The sequence below is a fragment of the Mustela nivalis genome (assembly GCF_964662115.1).
Source record: "Mustela nivalis genome assembly, chromosome: 16".
NCBI classification, from domain to species: domain Eukaryota; kingdom Metazoa; phylum Chordata; class Mammalia; order Carnivora; family Mustelidae; genus Mustela; species Mustela nivalis.
This window is the reverse complement of record NC_139035.1, coordinates 68,231,622-68,252,086: the sequence shown is the minus strand read 5'-3', so window position 1 is coordinate 68,252,086 and position 20,465 is coordinate 68,231,622. Positions and strand designations below refer to the sequence as shown.

General features: G+C 62.9%; 1 protein-coding gene across 3 annotated transcripts; it reads left to right on the top strand.

Annotated features, from left to right (window-relative positions):
* The first annotated feature begins 189 nt into the window (after positions 1–189).
* ATP8B2 (ATPase phospholipid transporting 8B2) lies at positions 190–19,380 on the top strand. 3 transcript variants are annotated; one of them, XM_082703482.1, is made up of 28 exons: positions 190–366; positions 2,543–2,610; positions 4,539–4,597; positions 4,919–5,032; positions 5,135–5,233; positions 5,511–5,572; positions 5,670–5,742; positions 6,621–6,691; positions 6,916–6,995; positions 7,720–7,878; positions 8,144–8,232; positions 9,573–9,769; positions 11,822–12,030; positions 12,542–12,585; positions 12,815–12,980; positions 13,120–13,308; positions 13,466–13,581; positions 13,666–13,830; positions 13,915–14,026; positions 14,124–14,229; positions 14,316–14,463; positions 14,591–14,774; positions 14,869–15,092; positions 15,443–15,526; positions 15,711–15,956; positions 16,040–16,178; positions 17,227–17,357; positions 17,609–19,380. In XM_082703482.1, exons 2-28 carry the CDS (start codon positions 2,580–2,582, stop codon positions 17,885–17,887), a joined length of 3,576 nt encoding a protein of 1,191 aa, XP_082559608.1. In that variant the 5' UTR covers positions 190–366; positions 2,543–2,579; the 3' UTR covers positions 17,888–19,380. The 3 variants fall into 3 exon arrangements, with proteins under 3 accessions (XP_082559608.1, XP_082559607.1, XP_082559609.1); XM_082703481.1 differs by lacking the exons at positions 190–366; positions 2,543–2,610 and adding an exon at positions 2,619–3,344; XM_082703483.1 differs by lacking the exons at positions 190–366; positions 2,543–2,610; positions 4,539–4,597; ... (2 more) ...; positions 5,511–5,572; positions 5,670–5,742 and having other exon boundaries at positions 6,644–6,735.
* Positions 19,381–20,465: the final 1,085 nt, after the last annotated feature.

The window sequence follows — 20,465 nt, the reverse complement described above, 5'->3', positions numbered from 1 at the left end:
CTGTGCTGGCTGGTTGGCGTTTTGGCCGTGGGATGGATGTGCAGTGGGGGTGGGGGGGACACGGCCTCGGGCGGGTAAAGACCCCGCCCCCGCCCCGCCCCGCACAAAGATGGCGGGTCCTGCCTCCCCTCCCCCTCCCTCCCCTTCCCCAAAACCCCCTCCCGCCCCCCGCCTCTGCCGCCTCCTCCGTCACTTCCGCCCCGCCGCGGCCGAAACTGACACAAAGTAGCGGGCCGAGCCCCGGGGGAGCGGGGCTGCAGCTGGGGGCGGGAGCCCGCGGGGAGCCGAGCCGAGCGCCCCCCGCCGCAGCCCCCGACATGGGCAGGACGGGGAGGCCGGGGCCGGCGCCGGGCGCGGCGCGCTGAGGTGAGGCGGGGCGGGCGCGCGTGCTCGCAGGGACGACGGTGCGGGTGCCTGAGGATGGGGGTCCCGAGGCCGCCCGCACCGCGGGAGGAGGGGCTGCCCAAGTGGGGGGCGCGGAGCAGCCTGTGGGGCAGCGAGCAGGGGAGAGCCGCCCCGAGAGTTGTGGGGTGAGGGCAGTGTCCCTGGGCCGAGGGTCTGGGCGCCTGGAGAAGGGAGTGCGGGCTGGGAGGCTTTTTCTCAAGGTGGAGGTCGGTGCGTGAGCCAAAGCAGGGGCGCAAGGAGCGGCAGTAGCTCTGGGGTTTCGCAGCTGGGGACCGAGCCCTGGCGTCTGTCCTTGGCGATGTAAGGTGGCCAGGAGTGCTGGTGGCAAGTGAGCTGGGGGGCTAGGATTCCATTTCCTTCTGTTCCCCCGACTGGCCCCCACACATCCCTGCCAGCCTCCTCTGAGAGAGGGGGTTCGTCTTCCCGGGCTTGGGCTAGAAGGGAGCAGGGGCCAGGCCGAGAGGAGGAGCCCTTTTCCTCCACGAAGCGTCGCCTTCTTCCCAGAGCTGGCTATTTTTATCCCAAATGTGGCTGCAGGGTGATGGGCAGGGCGACGTGGCTGGTGTGCCTGATGGTTCAAAAAACCCAGGCTGTGTGAGACTGGGGAGAAGTGAGAGGCGTCCCGTTCCCCTCTGCCACTCTTGTCCCCTCCCTGTCAGAGCCCCCCAGAGGGGATGAGGTCGGGCCCAAGTCAGCTCTCATTCTCCCCAGGGTCTTAGAGAGGTGAAACAACTTTCCTGCTCCCTGTCCAGACTCCTAAAGGTGTGTGTGGTTGCTTCATTAACTCTCTCATGGGACTCAAACCCAGATCTTCAGGCTGGTGTATCTTGATTGCCTCCCTTTAGGGGGTGGGGCTGGCATGGAGCTTGGGATGCCCACCGTGAGGGCTCCCTCCACCCTGCCGTGCCCACCCTTCCGTCCTCTCCGTAGCCTCTCCCTCCACACCCCTCCCTCCATGACTCATACTCAGGACTGGGTGGAGACCCTGGCCAGAGCCCCTGGAGGAGGGCTTGGCATCTCCAAAACTGTGGATGAGATTTTTCCCCCTTAGCCAGGCACCCGTGGCGATTGGTGTTGGGGAGGGTCGAGAGGAAAAGGCCTTGTGGCTTTGTGCCTGATCTGGGGCTCAGAAAGGGAGTGTGAGTTAGTGAAGGGATGACGGGTGTGGGTGACGGGCTGTGACCAGAGCCTGTAATTACAGAGGTTGGGCAGACAGGCAGTCGGTATCTTTTTTGGCATCAGGCTGGCAGGCTGTGTCTAGGAGGCCCGAGTCAGGGGCACCGATGAGGGGAAGGCTTTCCACCCAGACAGAGAAAGAGGGGACGACAGGAGGACTTGGGACCCGGCTGGCAAGAGGGATGAGGCTCTGTGATCCTGTTTTGGAGGCCAGGCCTTTTACCTTTTCGGGTGAAAGGGACACAGATAAGGGGAAGGAGAGCAAAGGCCCGTCGGACCGATGCTCCCAGAACCTGCACCTCTTGCCATCCGCAGCAATCTGGGCTTGCGGGGGGTGGGGGAGCAAGGCTACTCCCCAGCACCGCTGGGCAAGGCCCCTCAGCTGACCCAGACTGAGAGGAAGTGGTTTGGGGACTGTGTTCAGGAAATGCAGACCATGCCTTTCGTGTGAGCTCCCGGAGGTGAGGATGGAAGGCCCAGCAGTGGGGGGATGGGGGCCTTATAAGCATTTTGGGAAGGGTGGAGCCTGCCCACTTGGTTTCCTGAGGTTCTGCCAGGTGTTTCCTGGCACAGGTCCTTCAACCCCACCCTTTGGTGGAAACTGCTTTCCAGTAAACACAGGGACCACTCATCACCACCCCGAGGGCACATGGGGGCATTCATGGGCCCGGGGATGGGCTCCCTGAGAGTTGTTCCCCTCCTGTCTGGCCACTTCTGTCTGTCCCCTTTTTTCCCCCGTGGGTCTCAGCTTCTGTAAACTGCCAGTCCTCACACACGTGCACACACATACCCCCCCCCCCCCATCTATCGAAGGCTGAGGCATGGGCATGCGCGGGGGCTGGAGGGGGACACCTTGGGGAGGGCCGGACCTGGGGAAGAAAACCTCCAGGAGGAGTCCGAAGAGGGGAATGAAGGGTTGCCCTTGGCTTTCTGACCTCATGCGTATGTCACCTTCCTGCAGGGTCTCCCATGGGATTGCTGGGACCTTGCTGGGTGAGATGGCACTGTGTGCAAAAAAGCGCCCCCCAGGTAAGACGGGGGCGGCAGGGGGATTGGTATCCCTGGGATCATCAAGATTGGGTGTTACTATGGCTCAGGGAGCAGAGGGAGGAGGGACGACTGGCACTGAGTCTGGAGGAGCCCATCCTGGGGGGGAGCCTAGGAGGCCAAGTCGTCTCCCGGATGCCTGAGCGGGCCTCTCGTCCCCGGGGTGCTGAGTACCTGCCCCTCACTTCTCGGGGCACCCGAGCGCTTAGCCTCGGGCCCGGGACGCTGCGATTCCACCTTCTCTGTAGTCTCCCTCCGCCCCGCCCCCCCGGTTTTCCTGCCGGCGGGGGCGGGATGTAAGCGGTTGCCGGGACAACACTGGCCGCCCCCCCCGGGGGCGGGGCTCCGCGGTCTTCGCCTACGCGGCGCTGGCAGGCGCTGCCCTGCGGGCGGGGGGCGGAGCCGGGGCGCGCGCCGCGCTCGGGCCACTGGGCGCGCGGGCGGCCGGGCCTGGGGGCGGCGGCCGCGGGGATGGCCGGGGCTGCAGGTGGGGCGCGCGCCCGGCGGCCGGGGCTCCCGTCTCAGCGGCCGCGGCTTTTGCGCCTGCCCGGGGGGCCGCCGCATCCGCGCCGCTGAGGCCGAGGACAGACCGACAGACAGCCCGCCCTCCCCCGCTCAAACCGGGATCATGACGGTCCCCAAGGAGATGCCCGAGAAGTGGGCCCGGGCCGGGGCGCCCCCCTCCTGGAGCAGAAAGAAGCCCTCTTGGGGGACAGGTAACGGGAGGCAGCCCCTAGCAGCTCTCCCGGGTCCGTGCTTTTCCCTCCCACCCTCCCATTGGGCTGTCCCCAGCTGTCCCTGGTCCTCTCCTTTCCAGACCCAGAGATCCGGCCCCGGAACGGTCAGGGCCCTGCCTCTCGCTTGCACGGTCTCTGGAGACAACGCAGGGGGCTCAGAGCGAGGGGTCCCCGCTGGGGAAGTTTCTGGGAGGGAAGGAGCCCTCCGAGTAGGCGGAGGGAGCCCCGTGCCGAGGTTTTGTTCCTGCGCTGTGCTCTGCAGGGGTCTGGAGGGGTGAGGGGGTCTGTAATGCAGCATTTGGCTCCTGCGCTGGTTGAATGCATTGTGCTCCCTGCTGCGCCAGGGACCCCCCTCCCCCTTTTCAGCCTGTGGTCCTTGTGACCCCCAGAGGTGGTCTGGAGATCCCTTTACAGGACAGTCCCCCGTTTTGGGACATGAACTTGGTACCTGCAGCCCCAGATGAGCGAGTGTTCAGGATAGGTGCCACTCTGTGGGTGGCAGGTGTGTTAAGGGCGAGATGCGCAGATGGCACAGGAAGGGTTACAGCCCTTTAAAGTACATCCCGGTCCTGCCTCCTTCATCGCTGTCTTGCTCTGCGTGACCCATATCCCTGACCCCCCCCACTGGAAGATGAGCTTTGAAATAAGGTGATGTCATTGTGGGCCAGTCAGAAGGCTCTGCGGGTGACATGTGACAAGCGGAGGGGTGCTGCACGTGGGGCTGTGGGGCTGGGAGGCTGCGGCAGAGCACTTGCGCGGAGCAGGGTGACCCCCTGGCTTGCCACCCACCCCACCCCCAGGTTGGGAGGAGGGCAGTGGCTAGGCCTGCTTGGGTTCCTCTTTGTCTGCAGCTGCTGCTCTGGGGATCCCTGAAGCTAAGGTGTTAATTAAAGGGATGGGGGAGGGGAACTGAGTGCCCCTAGCAGAAGACCTTGACATTGCTGGTTTTGTCCTGTGAATGAATGCCTGCGGAGCCAAAAGGCCAGGCTAGTGGTGAGAGGGACCGGAGGGAAGAGCGAGCCCCACCTCAGGTGGGGCACCAGCTCCTTAAAACTGTCCTGTGGAAGGAGCCAAGAGCCCTCAGTGGAAGACCCACAAAATGGGTAGCCCTGACAGGGCGTTGGGCCCCCCTGGGCCCCTTCTGACTGCGGCATCATCCTCTTTCTGTTGCAGAAGAAGAAAGGCGGGCTCGAGCCAACGACCGGGAATACAACGAGAAATTCCAGTATGCGGTGAGTGCCTCTGGCTGGCCTGCTCCCTCCTCCTGAGTGTGGGGGGGGGTGTGGCCCCCTGGAGGTGGGGGTTAGGGGACAGAAGCAGCCCCCGGGCCACTTGCCCTTGGAGGCTAGGCTGACTTTTTCCCACCTTCACCCGGTGGTGCTGCAGGACGGTGGGCCCCAGAAGGCTCCCTTCTTGCTGCTCTTTCCCTCCCAGGCCTGTGCTTTCTGGTTTTTGGGGGCAGAGGTTTGGGGAGGGAGGCTGGAGGGGGCAGCACTGCCTGGCTCTGGGTGGGGGGTCGAGGCTGCGTGTTGATCTCGCCCTGCCTGCCGCAGAGTAACTGCATCAAGACCTCCAAGTACAATATCCTCACCTTCCTGCCTGTCAACCTCTTCGAGCAGTTCCAGGAAGTTGCCAATACCTACTTCCTGTTCCTTCTCATTCTGCAGGTAGACCCTTGGTGACTCCTGAAGGCAAATCAAGGGAGAGGGAGGTGGGGTGGGGGGAGGGGATGGGCGGGGCCTCCGAGCCACGCCCTCTTTCCCCTGCAGTTGATCCCGCAGGTGTCCTCCCTGTCCTGGTTCACCACCATCGTGCCTTTGGTTCTCGTCCTCGCCATCACGGCTGTTAAAGACGCCACGGATGACTATGTGAGCGGCTTCCATTCTCCCTTTCCTGCCCCTCTTCCTCACCCCCACTCCCAGCTTGCTCTCCTCTGCCCACGGGGGAGAGCAGGTTGCTGCCATCCCCCACCTGGCCCCTAGACCTGCAGCACCTTGGCCAGGGGCAGGGATTGGAGCCCGGGAGAGCGTACATCTGTGGACAGGTGCATTCAAGGCGGGTCCCCGGACCCCGGATGCTTAGCATCCCACTGACCGTCTCAGTCCCTGGGAGTGGGGAAAGCATCTGATGTCTAGTTCTTTGCAGTTCCGCCACAAGAGTGATAACCAGGTGAATAACCGGCAGTCCCAAGTGCTGATCCGTGGGAGGTGAGTGCTCGGTGGAGACCGAGGGCCTTCAGGAGGAGGGGGTCCCCAGGAACTTCTCTTGCTACTGACAGCCTCTCCTGACCTCTCATTGCCTCAGCCTCCAGCAAGAGCCATGGATGAACGTCTGTGTTGGTGATATCATCAAGCTGGAAAATAATCAGTTTGTGGCGGTAAGGGACAAGGTGGCCCTCTAGGGCTGCATGTCACTTCCGTTTTCATTGGCGGAAAGAAATGAGTCTTTCCTGATTTCCGGCAGCCTCATAATCACGCATGGATTGAACTTTCTTGAGTGGAGCTGTTTTTTTCCCGTATGTTTTATTTATTTACTTTTTTTTTTTTTTTAAGATTTTATTTATTTATTTGACACAGAGAGATAACAGTAGACAGAGAGGCAGGCAGAGAGAGAGAGAGGGAAGCAGGCAGCCTGCTGAGCAGAGAGCCGGATGCGGGACTCGATCCCAGGACCCTGAGATCATGACCTGAGCCGAAGGCAGCGGCTTAACCCACTGAGCCACCCAGGCGCCCTATTTATTTACTTTTTGAGGGAGAGTGCATGTGTGTGTGCCTGTGTGAATGGTGGGAGGAGGGGCAGAGGGAGAATCCTCAGCGGGGCCCACACCCAGTGCAGAGCCTACCATGTGGCTCGAGCTCACAACCCTGAGATCATGACCTGAGCCTTAATCAAGGGGTGGATGCTTTTTTTTTTTTTTTTTAAGATTTTCTTCATTTATTTGACAGGGATCACAAGTAGGCAGAGAGGCAGGCAGAGAGAGAGAGATGGGGAAGCAGGCTCCCCACTGAGCAGAAAGCCCGATGCGGGGCTCGATCCCAGAACCCTGGGATCATGAAGCGTCACACGTTTAACGGACAGTGCCACCTGAGCTCCCTGAGTGGGGAGCTTCTGTGTCATATTAATACGCCTGGGGCTGGCGTCTTCCTAGCCATCAGGCTTGGGACTAAGCAAACCAAGAATGCTCAGGGATCAGCAAAGAGTGCATCGCAAGTGGAGGGTTGGGCCTTTGGGCTCCTCACTGGATTTTCTCTCTAGGCGGATCTCCTCCTCCTTTCCAGCAGTGAGCCCCACGGCCTGTGTTACATAGAGACAGCAGAACTCGACGGGTAGGTCAGATGCCCAGCGCCACTCATCTCCTGCCTCCTTAAGGGTAAAAAGCTTGTTTTCTGGAAGAGATTCCCAGGTCTGGAGTCTATACCCCTTGGACAGTTTTTCGGGATCAGAAAAGTTTTGGGTATGTGGAGGTGGGTGATGCCCAGAGGTCAGGTGCTCCCAGGCAGAATCTGGAGGAAGGGGTGGGAACCGGAACTTAGGGACACTGTCCTTTCAGGGAGACCAACATGAAAGTGCGCCAGGCGATCCCAGTCACCTCGGAGCTGGGAGACATCAGTAGGCTCGCCAAGTTTGATGGTGAGAGACTTTGGAGAAGCGACTTGTGGATGGAGGAGGTGGGGTGGGTTTTGGGGTTTCAGTTGCACGGCTCACTGGGCGGCAGCTCCCCAGATCTTTCTTGGTGGGGGAGTGTCAGCGTGCAGGGTGGCCCCCGCCTGCCTGAGTTCGCCACCGCTGGCTCCCTCCTGGCTGTGTGTGTAGAGAGAAGTTCGGTTCGTTCTCATTTGGCCCCGGTTGATGATGTTTGCTCCTTTGCTAGAGGAACAAACCATGATCTGTGTGAGAAGCGAGCCTCCTGCGCCCCGGTTTCGCCCTCCGGCCAGGTGCAGGGTCCCTTCAGTGGTTGTGCTTGCACGCTCTGTGTTTGCACAAACCCAAGCACAAAGCAGTGGGGCCCTGCGGGCCCCCAAGTCCCCACAGCGGCCTCTCCTTACCTGCTGCGTCCTTCAGGCACGCGGGCGCCTGGCACTTCCCAGAGACCAGCCTCCTTCCCCGGCCGCCTGACTGGGCCATCCCTCCGCCGTGCAGTTGCTTCTGGTTTCTGGGGTTTCACTGTTCAGTGGCCGCTTCCGTAAACCTGTGGGGACCTATGCTGTCACTTCTGTAGAGCTGGGCCCCTCGTGGGGTCCCCAGGCCGAGGGCGCTCCTGCCCCCGCGCTCCCGGCCACCAGTTGGCCACGAGTTGGCCACGAGTTACTCGGGTCACCTCCCGCAGCGGCGTGTCCGCTCTGTGCCCGCGCAGGGGAGGTGGTCTGCGAGCCGCCCAACAACAAGCTGGACAGGTTCAGCGGGACGCTGTACTGGAAGGAGAGCAAGTTCCCGCTGAGCAACCAGAACATGCTGCTGCGGGGCTGCGTGCTGCGCAACACCGAGTGGTGCTTCGGCCTGGTGGTGTTCGCGGGTGAGCCTGGGCGGCGGGGGCGGGCGCGGGGCGGGGGCGGGGGCGGGGCCGGCACAACAGCCAGCCTCTGGCGGGAGGCGGAGCCTGCGTGTGCGCCCCGGGCCCCAGCTCTCTGGCCCGGGCGGGGGGCGGGGGGCAGAGCCTCCAGGGGCCGGAACCCCCGCCCCCCGCCCGCCCCTCCCCAGCTCGCGGGGTCCTCGCTCTGGCCGGCGGCCCGTTGGGCCCGGTGCTGCCTTGGCTTCCCCCGGCTTCCCTTCCCCCCTAGGTCCCGACACGAAGCTGATGCAGAACAGCGGCAGGACCAAGTTCAAGAGAACCAGCATCGACCGGCTGATGAATACGCTGGTGCTCTGGGTGAGGCTCCTCCCCGCGGCCCCCCGCGGCCCCCGCCCCCCCCCCCCCCCCCCGCCCTTGCTCCCGCCGCTCGAGGCTCCTTCAGGCGGGACCCGTAGGGACCGGAGCGAATCGGGTGCACAGAGCGGAAACGGGTCTTCCCCTCTCGAGGTTGCAGTTACGTGGCCACTTAGCGCAGCGTGTCCGCTTCTGTTGGCTTTTGCCGGGGACAAGGAGCCCTTCACAGGGATGGAGGAGTTAAACGAAAAACTTCCATTTGGTGGCTGGATAACGAACGGTCTTCCCCCTGACGTCTCAGAGTGGAGGGTCGCGGAGGAAACCTTCCTGTTTTAGTTTCTGGGCTTTCCTGAATCCTCCTCTTGTTGGCCCGGAGATTGGAGGTCCTTGCTGGGCTCTCCTCCCCTGCTTGGCGCCCCCGCTGCGCGCCGCCAGCGCCCTGCACACCGGCTTGCAAAGGTTGGACCAGCCTCGGCGAGGCCAGTCCGCCCCGGCCTTAAAGGGTTTGCCAGACCTCACCCCAGAGACTGGTTAAGTCTCACATGAGGGCTCGCATCACCCCTCGGCGGTCCTTGGGCACCTGGGTGGTTCCTGTTTGGTTCCAGAGCGTGGATGGTGAGCACACCTTTGGAAACAGATGTCTGAAATCAGACAGTGCTCTCTTTTCTCTTAACCGCCAGGATTTTTTTATGGTCCTGTTCCAGGGACTGCGAGGTTTATTTTATTCATTATTTTATTTGTTTGAGAGGGAGAGAGCGCGTGCGAGAAAAAGAACACAAGTGGGAGCAGGAGGTGGCGGGAGCAGCAGGCTCCCCGCGGGGAGGCCGACCTGGGGCTTGATCCCAGGACCTCAGGATCATGACTGAGCCTAAGGCAGATGCTGCACGGACTGAGCCAGCCAGGCGCCCAATCTTTTACAATCTTTAAACTTTTTTGCTTTCAAATAATCTAATTTATGAAGATAAAATTTGTTTGCCTGGTTAAAAACGTTTCTGGCGATCTGTATGAGATAGTGAACATTGCAGAAGCCTGGTGTTGCCTCCCACCTGGGGAAGCTAGTTCGAGTAGACGAGGATTTGCCGTGAGCGCTCGCACCCTCTGACCATCCGGGAAGGGCGCCTTCATCACACAGTGGACACAGGTGCTCAGAGACAGGACCGTGTGACAGTTGGCGGACCACGAGCTCTCAGCAGTCCTGGGTGCTTCTTGGGCTAGCGTGGTGCCGTTTTAAAGATGCCTGAGCCTTTGAGGGTTTGGGGTATGGGCTGTGACCTTCAGGGATGCACTTGATTTTGGGGGCCTCCTGAGTTGCCACCTCGCCTCTGTTTCCCATTCCTCACCAGATTTTCGGGTTCCTGGTCTGCATGGGGGTGATCCTGGCCATCGGCAATGCCATCTGGGAGCATGAGGTCGGAACGCGCTTCCAGGCCTACCTGCCCTGGGACGAGGCGGTGGACAGTGCCTTCTTCTCTGGCTTCCTCTCCTTCTGGTCCTACATCATCATCCTCAACACCGTCGTGCCCATATCGCTCTACGTCAGGTAGGTGCTCCCTCTGCCTGGGTCTCCCGGGAAGCTTGGGCGGTCCCTTGGCAGACTCTTGGTGAAGGTGGACCCTTGGGGAAGGAACCTGGAGCTCCTTGTGCCTCGAGCATCTTGTTTGCTGTTTACCTTTGTGTGCGGAGCAAGCTTTGTCACGGTTTCCGGGCACTTTGGACGGTCGTGACAGAAAGAGTCCGATTTAGCCGGCACAGGTCGCCCGCATGCTGACTTCGGCCGTGCACGCCACAGAGACATGTTAGGGACAGACCCCGTGCCCTGCAGGAGCTTCAGTCGCGTAGAAAGAAAAATCTAAATGCCTTCTGAAACGAAACGGGACCCAGTGCTATGGGAGTCCCTCCCCCTGCAGTGAGTGTGAGCACAGGGGACGCAGGGGTGCAACCCTGTGTCTGCCTCGGGAGCCGCAGGCTGGGAGGGGATGCGAGGCGCCGAGACCCTGCGACCCCACTGTGACAGCACCGGGGTGAGGAGCATCAGCCCCTGGGCCATTCGTCAGGGAGGGCCTCTCTGAAGAGGGGGCTGGCGGGTGCAGGGGGGCCTGGGGGAGGACAGGCACAGAGGCCTGGAGGTGCGACCCTCGGAAAGGTCACCTGCTGGCAGCAGCACAGGGCAGGACCGGGTTCCCGCTCATCTGGTTCCTGACAAAAGGTCTTGACGCTTTGTCAGTCCTTAGTAAACACTGAGAGTCCTTAGAAAAGAGTCCCAGGAACAGGTCCAAAGCCTTGGCCGGCGGCAGAGCGCGGCGAGTAGGAGCTCAGGCACGTGGGGGACGCTTGAGGCCCGGAGTGTGTGAACAGCGCGGGGCCGGGGGGAAGCAGCAGGAAGATAGTCGGAGGAAAGAAACTTCCGCGTGCTTACAGCCTTGCCCTTGGGGGCGAGGGCCCGAGGCCTGTGCAAGAAAAGCCTGTCTGGAGGCACGGGGCTCTTCCCAAGGGCCCGGCCCGTTTCCTTCACACACCAGCCCCGGGCGCCGTCCCCTGAGTCCCAGTGCCAACGGCATCTCGTGCCAAGACTTGGGCTTTTCTAGAACACGGACAGGAGGCTCCTGGCCGCCAGGAGTCTCGGTTTCCGCACGTAACCTGGGAACGGCCCGTCCCACCTTCTCCCCCGCGCGGTGCCGGTGCGTTCGCGTTGCCGGTGCGTTGGCGTTGCCGGTGCGTTCGCGTTGCCGGTGCGTTGACAGGAGATGCGGCATTAGAGGATGAGACAGTGGCGGGGGGGGGGGGGGGGGGCGTCCTGGCCGCCTCTGCTCCCTGGGCCTGCTCAGGCGCTTTTCTGTTTCCATCTGGCCCGTCCCCAGCCTGGGCTTCTGTCTGAGCTTCGTCCCTGCCCCTGGCGTCCGCGGTGGCTGCCAGGAAAGCCTCTTGCTCTCTGCTCGGGCTCCGGGCTGTGCGGGGGGTGAGAGCCGCTCCGCGGGGGGGAGGCTGAGAAGACCCCTCTGGCCGGCTGGGGTCCTCGGTCAGGCCACACAGGGCTCCAGCGGCGCCCCCCCGGCTCGGTCCCCTGCCTGGGGTGCCCACGGTCCGTGTCAGACCTGGCGGAGGGCACCCTGCGGGGGTCGCCGGGCCGGAGTGGTCGCGCGCGCGACGGTGGCGGAAGGACAGTGCTTGCGGCGGGCAGTGGGGGCCTGTGCCCTCGCTGTGTCGCGCTCATCCCTCCCTCACACGCTTTCTCTTGTTTTCTCTGCATGGTTTCTGTGTAATTAGTCCTGAGGTAAGCGCCGGCCGAGCGCCGTGTCTGCGGTTCCTTCCTCCTCCGCCTGTGCTGTGTGCCCCGCCCGTCCAGGCCCTTTGCCCCCTCTTGTCCGGAGAGCGTCACAGGGTCGGGGTCAGGGAGCTCCTGGCGGCCACAGGGAGTGGCCTGCTCCACTTTCAGGCTCTCCTTGCCTTTCCCTCCCAGGTTCTGTGCCCAGGTATCCGTCCGTCCGTCTGTCCTGTCTGCCCCCAGGCGGGGGGGGGCCTGCCGCGGAGGCCCGTGCGGGTGGGTCCCGTCCGTGGCTCCCTGCCCGAGCCTGACCTCCTGTCCCCCGTGCAGCGTGGAGGTCATCCGCCTGGGCCACAGCTACTTCATCAACTGGGACAAGAAGATGTTCTGTGCGAAGAAGCGGACGCCTGCGGAGGCTCGCACCACCACCCTGAGCGAGGAGCTGGGCCAGGTGGAGTACGTCTTCTCCGACAAGACGGGCACGCTCACGCAGAACGTCATGGCCTTCAGCAAGTGCTCCGTCAGCGGCCGCAGCTACGGTAGGGCTGTGCCGCCGCGCCCCCCCCCCCCCCCGCCGCTGCCGCCGTCTGGACACAGGCTTGGCTGCCTCCCTGCATGGATCTGTGGGGTGGGGGGTGGGGGGAGCATCTGCCTTGTGCCCTAGGTCGGGCCGCAGATACAGGGTGGCGATGGAGGGCTCGGCCCTTCCCATGCTGCATTCTGGGCCCTCTTGCATCTCTGGACCACAACTGTGGTCCCCAGTGTAGCCTTGCTGCCATGGGCTTGTGGCTGGGTCCTGGGGTGACCTGGGGCAGGGGGTGTGCAGGGCTCACTGCTTTCTCTACCAACTCGGGCCTGTGGTTGTGTGTGGGGTTTGCCCGGTGTTTGGCCTGTGGGGTGAAAGGCATCTGGGGGGTGCTGGGGGCCGAGTGGGAGGGGTGTGCTGGGGTCGCGGCGCTCAACCCCTCAACCTGTGGGGTTCTGGGCTGGTGCCCTTCATCCGCGGCGCCGAGTGCTGCTGCGGCTTCATCTTCTGTCTTGTGTGCGTAGGGGACGTGTTCGATGTCCTGGGACACAAAGCCGAATTGGGAGAGGTAAGCTCAGTCACGGTGGGTCCGGTGAGGACAGGGTGCTCCGGGCCCGGGGTGGAGGCTGCCGGGACAGGCGGGTGTGTTCGGGAAGACTCGGGAGCTGGAGGGTGACGTGGGGTCCGCAGCGGGTGGGGTTGAGGGCTGCGAAGAGCAGAAAACAGCGGGCTGGGCATGGCCAGGCTGGGGTGCAGCCTGACGGCCGCCCTCAACCATGGCCCTCTTCCCGCCCTAGAGGCCAGAGCCCGTGGACTTCTCCTTCAACCCTCTGGCTGACAAGAAGTTCGTCTTCTGGGACTCCAGCCTCCTGGAGGCCGTTAAGATGGGCGACCCCCACGCGCACGAGTTCTTCCGCCTCCTTTCTCTGTGTCACACCGTCATGTCTGAAGAAAAAAACGAAGGTGAGCCCGGGGCTGCCTCGCGCTCTCCCGGCCTGACGGCGGACCTCGGGTCTGCTCTGGGTCGCGGCCAGGCGGGCCTTCCTGGGCAGGTCACGGCCGGGGCGGCCACTTAGACCCTGTGCTCTTGCCGCCTGCCCAGGCGAGCTGTACTACAAGGCGCAGTCCCCGGACGAGGGCGCCCTGGTCACCGCGGCCAGGAACTTCGGTTTTGTGTTCCGCTCTCGCACTCCCAAAACCATCACCGTGCATGAGATGGGCACAGCCGTCACCTACCAGCTGCTGGCCATCCTGGACTTCAACAACATCCGCAAGCGGATGTCCGTCATCGGTGAGGCCGGGGCCGGGCTGGGGCGGCGCCTGGATGGCGTGGGGCCTGCAGCGGGGGAGGGGTGCCGGGGGCCCAAGGGGCCCTGGCTGATGAGGTCGGTTGGGGGTCTTGGCCTGCCTGAGTCCTTCTGGGACTGTCTCCCCTGCCCCGATCGTAGTGCGGAATCCAGAAGGGAGGATCCGACTCTACTGCAAAGGGGCCGACACTATCCTGCTGGACAGGTTGCACCCCTCCCCCCAGGAGCTGCTCAGCACCACCACGGACCACCTGAATGTAGGTGTCCAGACAGACCCTGTGGTGCGGGGCCTGCGTTGTGGGCGGGGAGGGGCCGGCTGACCCTCTGGGCTCTGTCCCCAGGAGTATGCCGGGGAAGGGCTGCGGACCCTGGTCCTGGCGTACAAGGACCTGGACGAAGAGTACTACGGGGGCTGGGCCCAGAGACGGCTCCAGGCCAGCCTGGCCCAGGACAGCCGGGAGGACAGGCTGGCCAGCGTGTACGAGGAGGTGGAGAGCGACATGGTGGTACGGGCTGTACAGAGGGCTGACGGGGAGGCCGGGGGGCTTGTGCCGGGACTCTCCTGTCCGGAGCCCTTGTGGTATTTTCAGCTGCTGGGTGCAACAGCCATCGAGGACAAGCTTCAGCAGGGGGTTCCGGAGACCATCGCCCTCCTGACGTTGGCCAACATCAAGATATGGGTGCTGACCGGGGATAAGCAAGGTGAGAGCCCGGCGCCTGGGGGCAGCCCCGCCGGGCCCTTGCGTGAGCCTAGACCTCAGGCTAGAGAGCGTGCCGAGCTCCTCGGTCTCTGTTGTAGAAACGGCCGTGAACATCGGCTATTCCTGCAAGATGTTGACGGACGACATGGCAGAGGTGTTCATCGTCACCGGCCACACGGTCCTGGAAGTGCGGGAGGAGCTCAGGTAGACGCAGGCCGAGGTGGAAGGTGTCCTGCCCTTATAGGCCCTGCTTCTGTGCTGGAGCCCACGGGTGCCTTTCCCCTCCCCAGAAAAGCCCGGGAGAAGATGCTGGACTCGCCCCACGCGGCGGTGGGGAACGGCTTCACCTGCCCGGAGAAGCGTTCGTCTGCCAAGCTCCCTTCTGTCCTGGAGGCCGTTGCCGGGGAGTACGCCCTGGTCATCAATGGGCACAGCTTGGTGAGCGCCTACAGGGAGCCCTTCTCTCCGCGTGGCTGGTCATCTGCCTCGCTGTCAGTGCCCCGGCCTCAGCGCGACTCCCGGTCGGCCCAGGGGAGCGGGGGCTCTCTGAGGCTCTGTGTTCCAGGCCCACGCGCTGGAGGCGGACATGGAGCTGGAGTTCCTGGAGACGGCCTGTGCCTGCAGAGCCGTCATCTGCTGCCGCGTGACCCCTTTGCAGAAGGCACAGGTGGTGGAGTTGGTTAAGAAACACAAGAAAGCTGTGACGCTGGCCATCGGGGACGGAGCCAATGACGTCAGCATGATCAAGGGTGGGTGTGGGTGTGCGGGGGGGGGGGGCTCCAGGCTGCTGGGGTTCTGCGTGCGTGACCCTCGGCTTCCCCTCGCCGCCTCCTGTCCCCCTAGCGGCTCACATCGGCGTGGGCATCAGTGGCCAGGAGGGCATCCAGGCTGTGCTGGCCTCCGACTACTCCTTCTCCCAGTTCAAGTTCCTGCAGCGCCTCCTGCTGGTGCACGGCCGCTGGTCCTACCTGCGCATGTGCAAGTTCCTCTGCTATTTCTTCTACAAGAACTTCGCCTTCACCATGGTCCACTTCTGGTTTGGCTTCTTCTGCGGCTTCTCCGCCCAGGTAGGGTGCCCGCGGCCGCTGCGGCCCGTGTGTGAGCGCCGCCGGGGCCTCACCACAGCTGTCCTCTGTGCGGCATCACTCTCCGGGGCCCAGCGTGGTCTGGCTCGTGCGTTCAGGAAACGTACCGAGGGGCTCCTAGTCCTGCGACTTTCCGTCTCGGGTTGTGAGTGCGAGCCCCAGACCCGGTGAGGCGTCTACTTAAAAAAAACAATGAGAACAAATGAACACTTGTTCAGGGCGTAGAGACGGGCTCCAGAGGGTACCCGAGGCCTCGCTCAGCCATCTCTCCCTGCCCAGTCTGCGGGGAAGAGCGTGTGCTCACCCTCTCCTGCTCTGTGTTCTCTTCCCAGACAGTCTACGATCAGTATTTTATCACGCTTTACAACATTGTGTACACCTCCCTCCCGGTCCTAGCCATGGGGGTCTTCGACCAGGTGAGGGGCAGGGGGGGCGGGGGGGAGGGGCGCTGGGACGGCTGTGCTCCCGCCTGGCTGCCGCTGCCCTGGGACTTTCCTGGGTGGGGTGGAGGCGGGGTCCAGCTGTCAGAGACTCTGGTAGGGAGGAAGCTGGACGGGGTCTGCCCTCGGGGGTCCTGAGGCCCCTGTGGTCCCCGCCCAGGACGTCCCGGAGCAGCGGAGCATGGAGTACCCCAAGCTGTACGAGCCAGGCCAGCTGAACCTCCTCTTCAACAAGCGGGAGTTCTTCATCTGCATCGCGCAGGGCATCTACACGTCCGTGCTCATGTTCTTTATACCGTACGGGGTGTTCGCCGAGGCCACGCGGGACGACGGCACCCAGCTGGCCGACTACCAGTCCTTCGCTGTCACCGTGGCCACGTCCCTGGTCATCGTGGTCAGCGTGCAGGTGTGAGGCCGGCTGGACTGGGGTAGGCAGGGTGGGCCGGGGAAGGGGGTCGCTCTTCCTGCTGTGACCACTGCCCTCCTCAGATCGGGCTGGACACCGGCTACTGGACAGCCATCAACCACTTCTTCATCTGGGGCAGCCTGGCCGTCTATTTCGCCATCCTCTTTGCCATGCACAGCAACGGGCTCTTCGACATGTTTCCGAACCAGTTCCGGTTTGTGGGTGCGTCCCTGCAGTGGCTCCCCACAGACGGGGCGGGTGCCTCGCAAGCACCGGGGAACCCTGGGAATGCTGGCCCCACGCGCCAGGTGCCTGGCAAGCTGCTGGGGGCACATTGGGCTGTCTCTGCCCCGGGCCGGGCCTCAGAGGGCCTCCGTATCCAGGCCATGGGGGTCAGGCTCAAAGGGAGGGCTGACCTGCTCATGATCAGCAGATGACTGTCGGGGGGACTTGGCCGGGGAAGGTCCACAGGGGAGGCTGCTGTGAGGCCCACTGCATGCCGGGGAGCCGGAAGTGTAGACGAGGCAGGTGAGAGGTAGGAAGGACGTTGGAGGCACCAACACTGTGCTGTCGGGTACTGATTTATTCCCCTGGGAGTCCTTTTTTTGAGGAAGGAGAGGGGGAGTGGCGTTAAAGGGTTACTTCAGAGAGAGGAGTCTGGTGGCCAGTGAGGAGCTACCTCAGTGACTGATGCCCGGCGTCTGGACGGGCAGGGTGGCGGAAATAGAGGCTGCTCAGGAGGCCCGGCGGGAAGGACAGGTGCAGGGGTGCGTCCGTTCCGATCTGCTCTTCCTCCGCTGTTCAGCCGGCTCCTGCTCGGTGCCACTCACGGTCCCGAGCACTGCAGGGGCGTCAGTCACGGTCCCGAGCGCTGCAGGGGGCGGCCCCTGATGGCAGGGACAGTCCTCGCTCTCCAGGGCTTCATGCTTCCGTGAGACCCTTTACAAGTTAGCAGATGGAACGTTTAGAATTAATGAGTCTTGGGAAGAACATCAAGCAGGGTATGGAGAGAGAGGGTGGTCAGGGAAGACGCCTGGAAAAGAGGACGTTGGCACAGAGAAGTCTGGATAAAGGGGAGGAGTCAGCCTGGCGGAGAGACTGGTACTCCCAAGGGGGCTTGCCTGGAGGTTCCCCCAGCAGAGGAGGACAGTGGGGGAAGGTCCTGCAGCAGAGTTGGGGAGCAGTGAGGACTCCGGAGTGAAGAGGGGGCCGGCAGGGCTGCCCCTTGTCTCCGGGTGACCCCGGGGCCACCGGCTGCTTGCTTCCCCAGGCAACGCCCAGAACACTCTGGCGCAGCCGACGGTGTGGCTGACCATCACGCTCACCACGGCTGTCTGCGTCATGCCCGTGGTCGCCTTCCGTTTCCTCAAGCTGAGCCTGAAGCCGGATCTCTCAGACACAGTGAGCCGCGGGCAGTGGGGACTGGGGCGGGACAGGGAGCCCTGTGGAGGGAGCCTGTGTGCGGGTGGTGCCTGGCGTGGCGTCCCCCTGCTGTTTCTTGGGACAGACCCCGCCCCCCCAGCGCAGCCTCCCATCCCCGAGGGGCTGGGGGTGTGGGGGGCGGGGTCCCTGGTGTGCGGGGCGGGGTCCCTGGTGTGACACCGAGGGGGTCACCAACCCAACCCGGCCCCTCCCTGCGCTGCCCTGCCCAGGTACGCTACAGCCAGCTGGTGAGGAAGAAGCAGAAGGCCCAGCACCGCTGCTTGCGCCGCGTGGGCCGCACCAGCTCCCGCCGCTCGGGCTACGCCTTCTCGCACCAGGAAGGCTTCGGGGAGCTCATCATGTCGGGCAAGAACATGCGGCTCAGCTCCCTGGCGCTGGCCGGCTTCAGCGCGCGCTCCAGCTCTGGCTGGCTCGAGGGCCTGCGGCGCAAGAAGAGCGACAGTGCGGGCAGCCCCAGTGCAGGGCCTCTCAAGCCCCTCAGGGGCTGAGGGCTGCTCCGGGGGCGCCCCGCACCCTCCCTGCGGGCTCTGTCCTACCCGCGGGCGCCTGTGGCGGCCACCTGCGGCCAGGCGCGGGGTTGGGGGGACGCGGGGCCTCGAGTGGGCCCCAGGGAAGGGTCCGACGTGGAACCAAAAACTGAAGAAGTTGAGATTGGGTCTGCCCTGGCCCTGCGTGGATCCCGCAGGCAGACTATAATCTCTGTATTTTTTTACTCCCACTCCCCAGAGGGGGCCGAGAGCCTCTGTTCCTGAATTACACAAGAATGTATCACGCCGGGAAGCCAGAGATCTGCTGCGGCCCATGGGCCCTGCACGTTGTGTGTGTCTCTCCTTGATTGTGTTTGTGTCCAGTTCGGGTTTGTGTTTCTTATTCGGCAGGAGAGGGGGTTTCTGAGTGACTTCTGTGTTGTGGGAACAGGAGGCCGGCCCCCAGGGGTGCCCTGGCTGGCTGGGGGGGGGGTCCGGAGGAACCAGCGCTCAGGGAGGAAGGCACCCGTCTGCCCGAGGGGTGCACAGAGCCCGGAGGAGGACTTGGGGCCGCCTCCTTCCCTCACCTCGAGAGGGACGTGCTCCTTCCTCCCCCAATACACGTGTCTGTTCCTGGTCCGTAAGTCCTGCTGGTGTTGGGCTGAGCCCGGGTGCACAGTCCTGTCATGTCTGACCTAAGGCCGATGTGAGATGTAGTCCAGAAAAAGATTTCTGTCATTTTAAATTTTGATCTGAGTTCGTTAGCAGAGTCCTGCCTGTCTTCCTCTGGCATGGTCTAGCATTTTCCTGCATCTACACCTAGGACCAGAGACGGGTCTGAAGGGGAAGTTGACCTCTGCTTCTCCCTTCTTGTCCATGGGGGGTCCCTCGCCTCCAGGCCCAGCAAGAGGTGTGGAGGAGTAGGAGGGCTGGGCCAGCCGGCTGGGGGCAGCGGTGCCGGGCTGGGCCTGGGCCTGTCTGTCCCTCCCTCCCCCCATCCGCAGCCCACCTCGAGCTTCCGGGGTGGTTGCTCCCAGTTCAGCCCAGGTAGTGGAGCGGTTGCTGAGGGCTGGTGTGGGGTTGGGAAGGGCCCTCAGGCCTCACTCAGTGTGGCAGCCTCAGGGGAGGTGGGCTGGGCAGGGACCAAGGGGAAGCTCAACAGGGAAATCCCTTTTGGCCACACAGTTTACAAACCCAACATCATGTCTGTTTGTGTGTCTCTCAAGGTGAAAGTCTGATTTTTATACCAAAGAGGAAATGATTTTTTTTTCATATTTGATTTGTCTATATTATATAAATATATAAATATATATATATATATACAGCTATATATATATTATTTTTTTGGTTCTCTCTCGTTTTTTTAGGGAGGGAAGCAGTACCAAGTTGCATTGAGCTGTAATTAAGGAACATTCTGTATAATTTATGACACATTTCTATACTTGCAAGAATTATATCATTTTATGGACATAAGAGAAAAAAATGCCTTTTTATAAAATTCCAGTTTCTGAGAAGTGTGTAATGTGTCTCTTTGCTAATCTGTAATCGAGTCCGGCAGTAAACGTAGAGACTTTCCGAAAAGGGATTCACCGGTCCTGGGACTGAGCCTGGTCCTGGGACTGAGCCTCAGCGGACAGGCCGTGGGCAGGCGGGCCCTCGGGGCCTGGAGCCGTTTGCTTTTCCGAATAAGCCACCACACGTTCCCACGCAGGGTGGCCGGTGGGGAAAGAGCCAGGTGAATCCATGTTGATGCTTTGGTACCCGATGTCTTGTTTTTCCCCCGGGCACCGGCCTCACGGCTTCCTGGCTTTTCACAGACGGGAACCCCGAGGGGCGCAGGTGTAGACCACGGCTGAGACTCCCAGATGAAGGGAGGTTCCCGGCAGGCAGCGGAGCAGGCGAGGCTGTGTCCCGGGTGTGCGGGGAGCGGCAGTCGGTTCCCCGGTGACCTAAGCAGTCCTTCCTGTCACAGTGACCTCTTCTCCGAGTTCCGAGCAGGTGCGAAGCCCGGAGGGGAGACGTCAGACAGAGGACGCCCCTTCCTCAGGAGAACTCGCCTGAGCCGAAGGCAGAGCTTAACGGTGCCGCCCAGGCGCCCCCCAAATGCCTCCCTGGGATCCCCTTTGACCTCCACGTGACCCCTGGACCTTTCCAGGCCTGAGCTTACTTGCTGACTTGGCTTCCATCTCCCCGTCCTCCTCTGTGTGGTTTCACCCCTGCTGCTCCAGTCCTGGAGGTGCTTCCTCCACTGGGCTCCGAGCTCCTTGGTTTAGTCCAGGTCCTTAAGTGACAGAGTCACCTCGTTCAGCTCGACAAGGACTTCTGTCCCCTCCCGGCGCAGCCCCGGCCTCGGCACTCCGCTCTCGGTTGGACCCCCCAGCTCCTCCCAACAAGCCCCACACGGGACATTATTTTCCTCAACTTGGGCTGGTCTTGGCGCAGCGCCCCCCGCAGCGAGGGGCGCACTGTCCTCAGGCCGCCTGCACCAGGCGCCACGCGGGTCCCCGAGGGAGGCCACCACCCGGCCCGATGGCGCGGGGTCCGGGCTGCTGCTCACGGGGCTTGTGACCCGAGCTGGGTCGTGGCGGCCCTGTGTCCA

What these genes read in the sequence shown, in the direction of transcription:
- ATP8B2 (XM_082703481.1), top strand. Translation starts at nt 3,257, where the DNA reads ATGACGGTCCCCAAGGAGATGCCCGAGAAGTGGGCCCGGGCCGGGGCG. An exon ending in GAGACAGCAGAACTCGACGG is followed by an intron (nt 6,692 to 6,915) that starts GTAGGTCAGATG and finishes CTGTCCTTTCAG; the next exon opens with GGAGACCAACATGAAAGTGC. An exon ending in TAGGCTCGCCAAGTTTGATG is followed by an intron (nt 6,996 to 7,719) that starts GTGAGAGACTTT and finishes GTGCCCGCGCAG; the next exon opens with GGGAGGTGGTCTGCGAGCCG.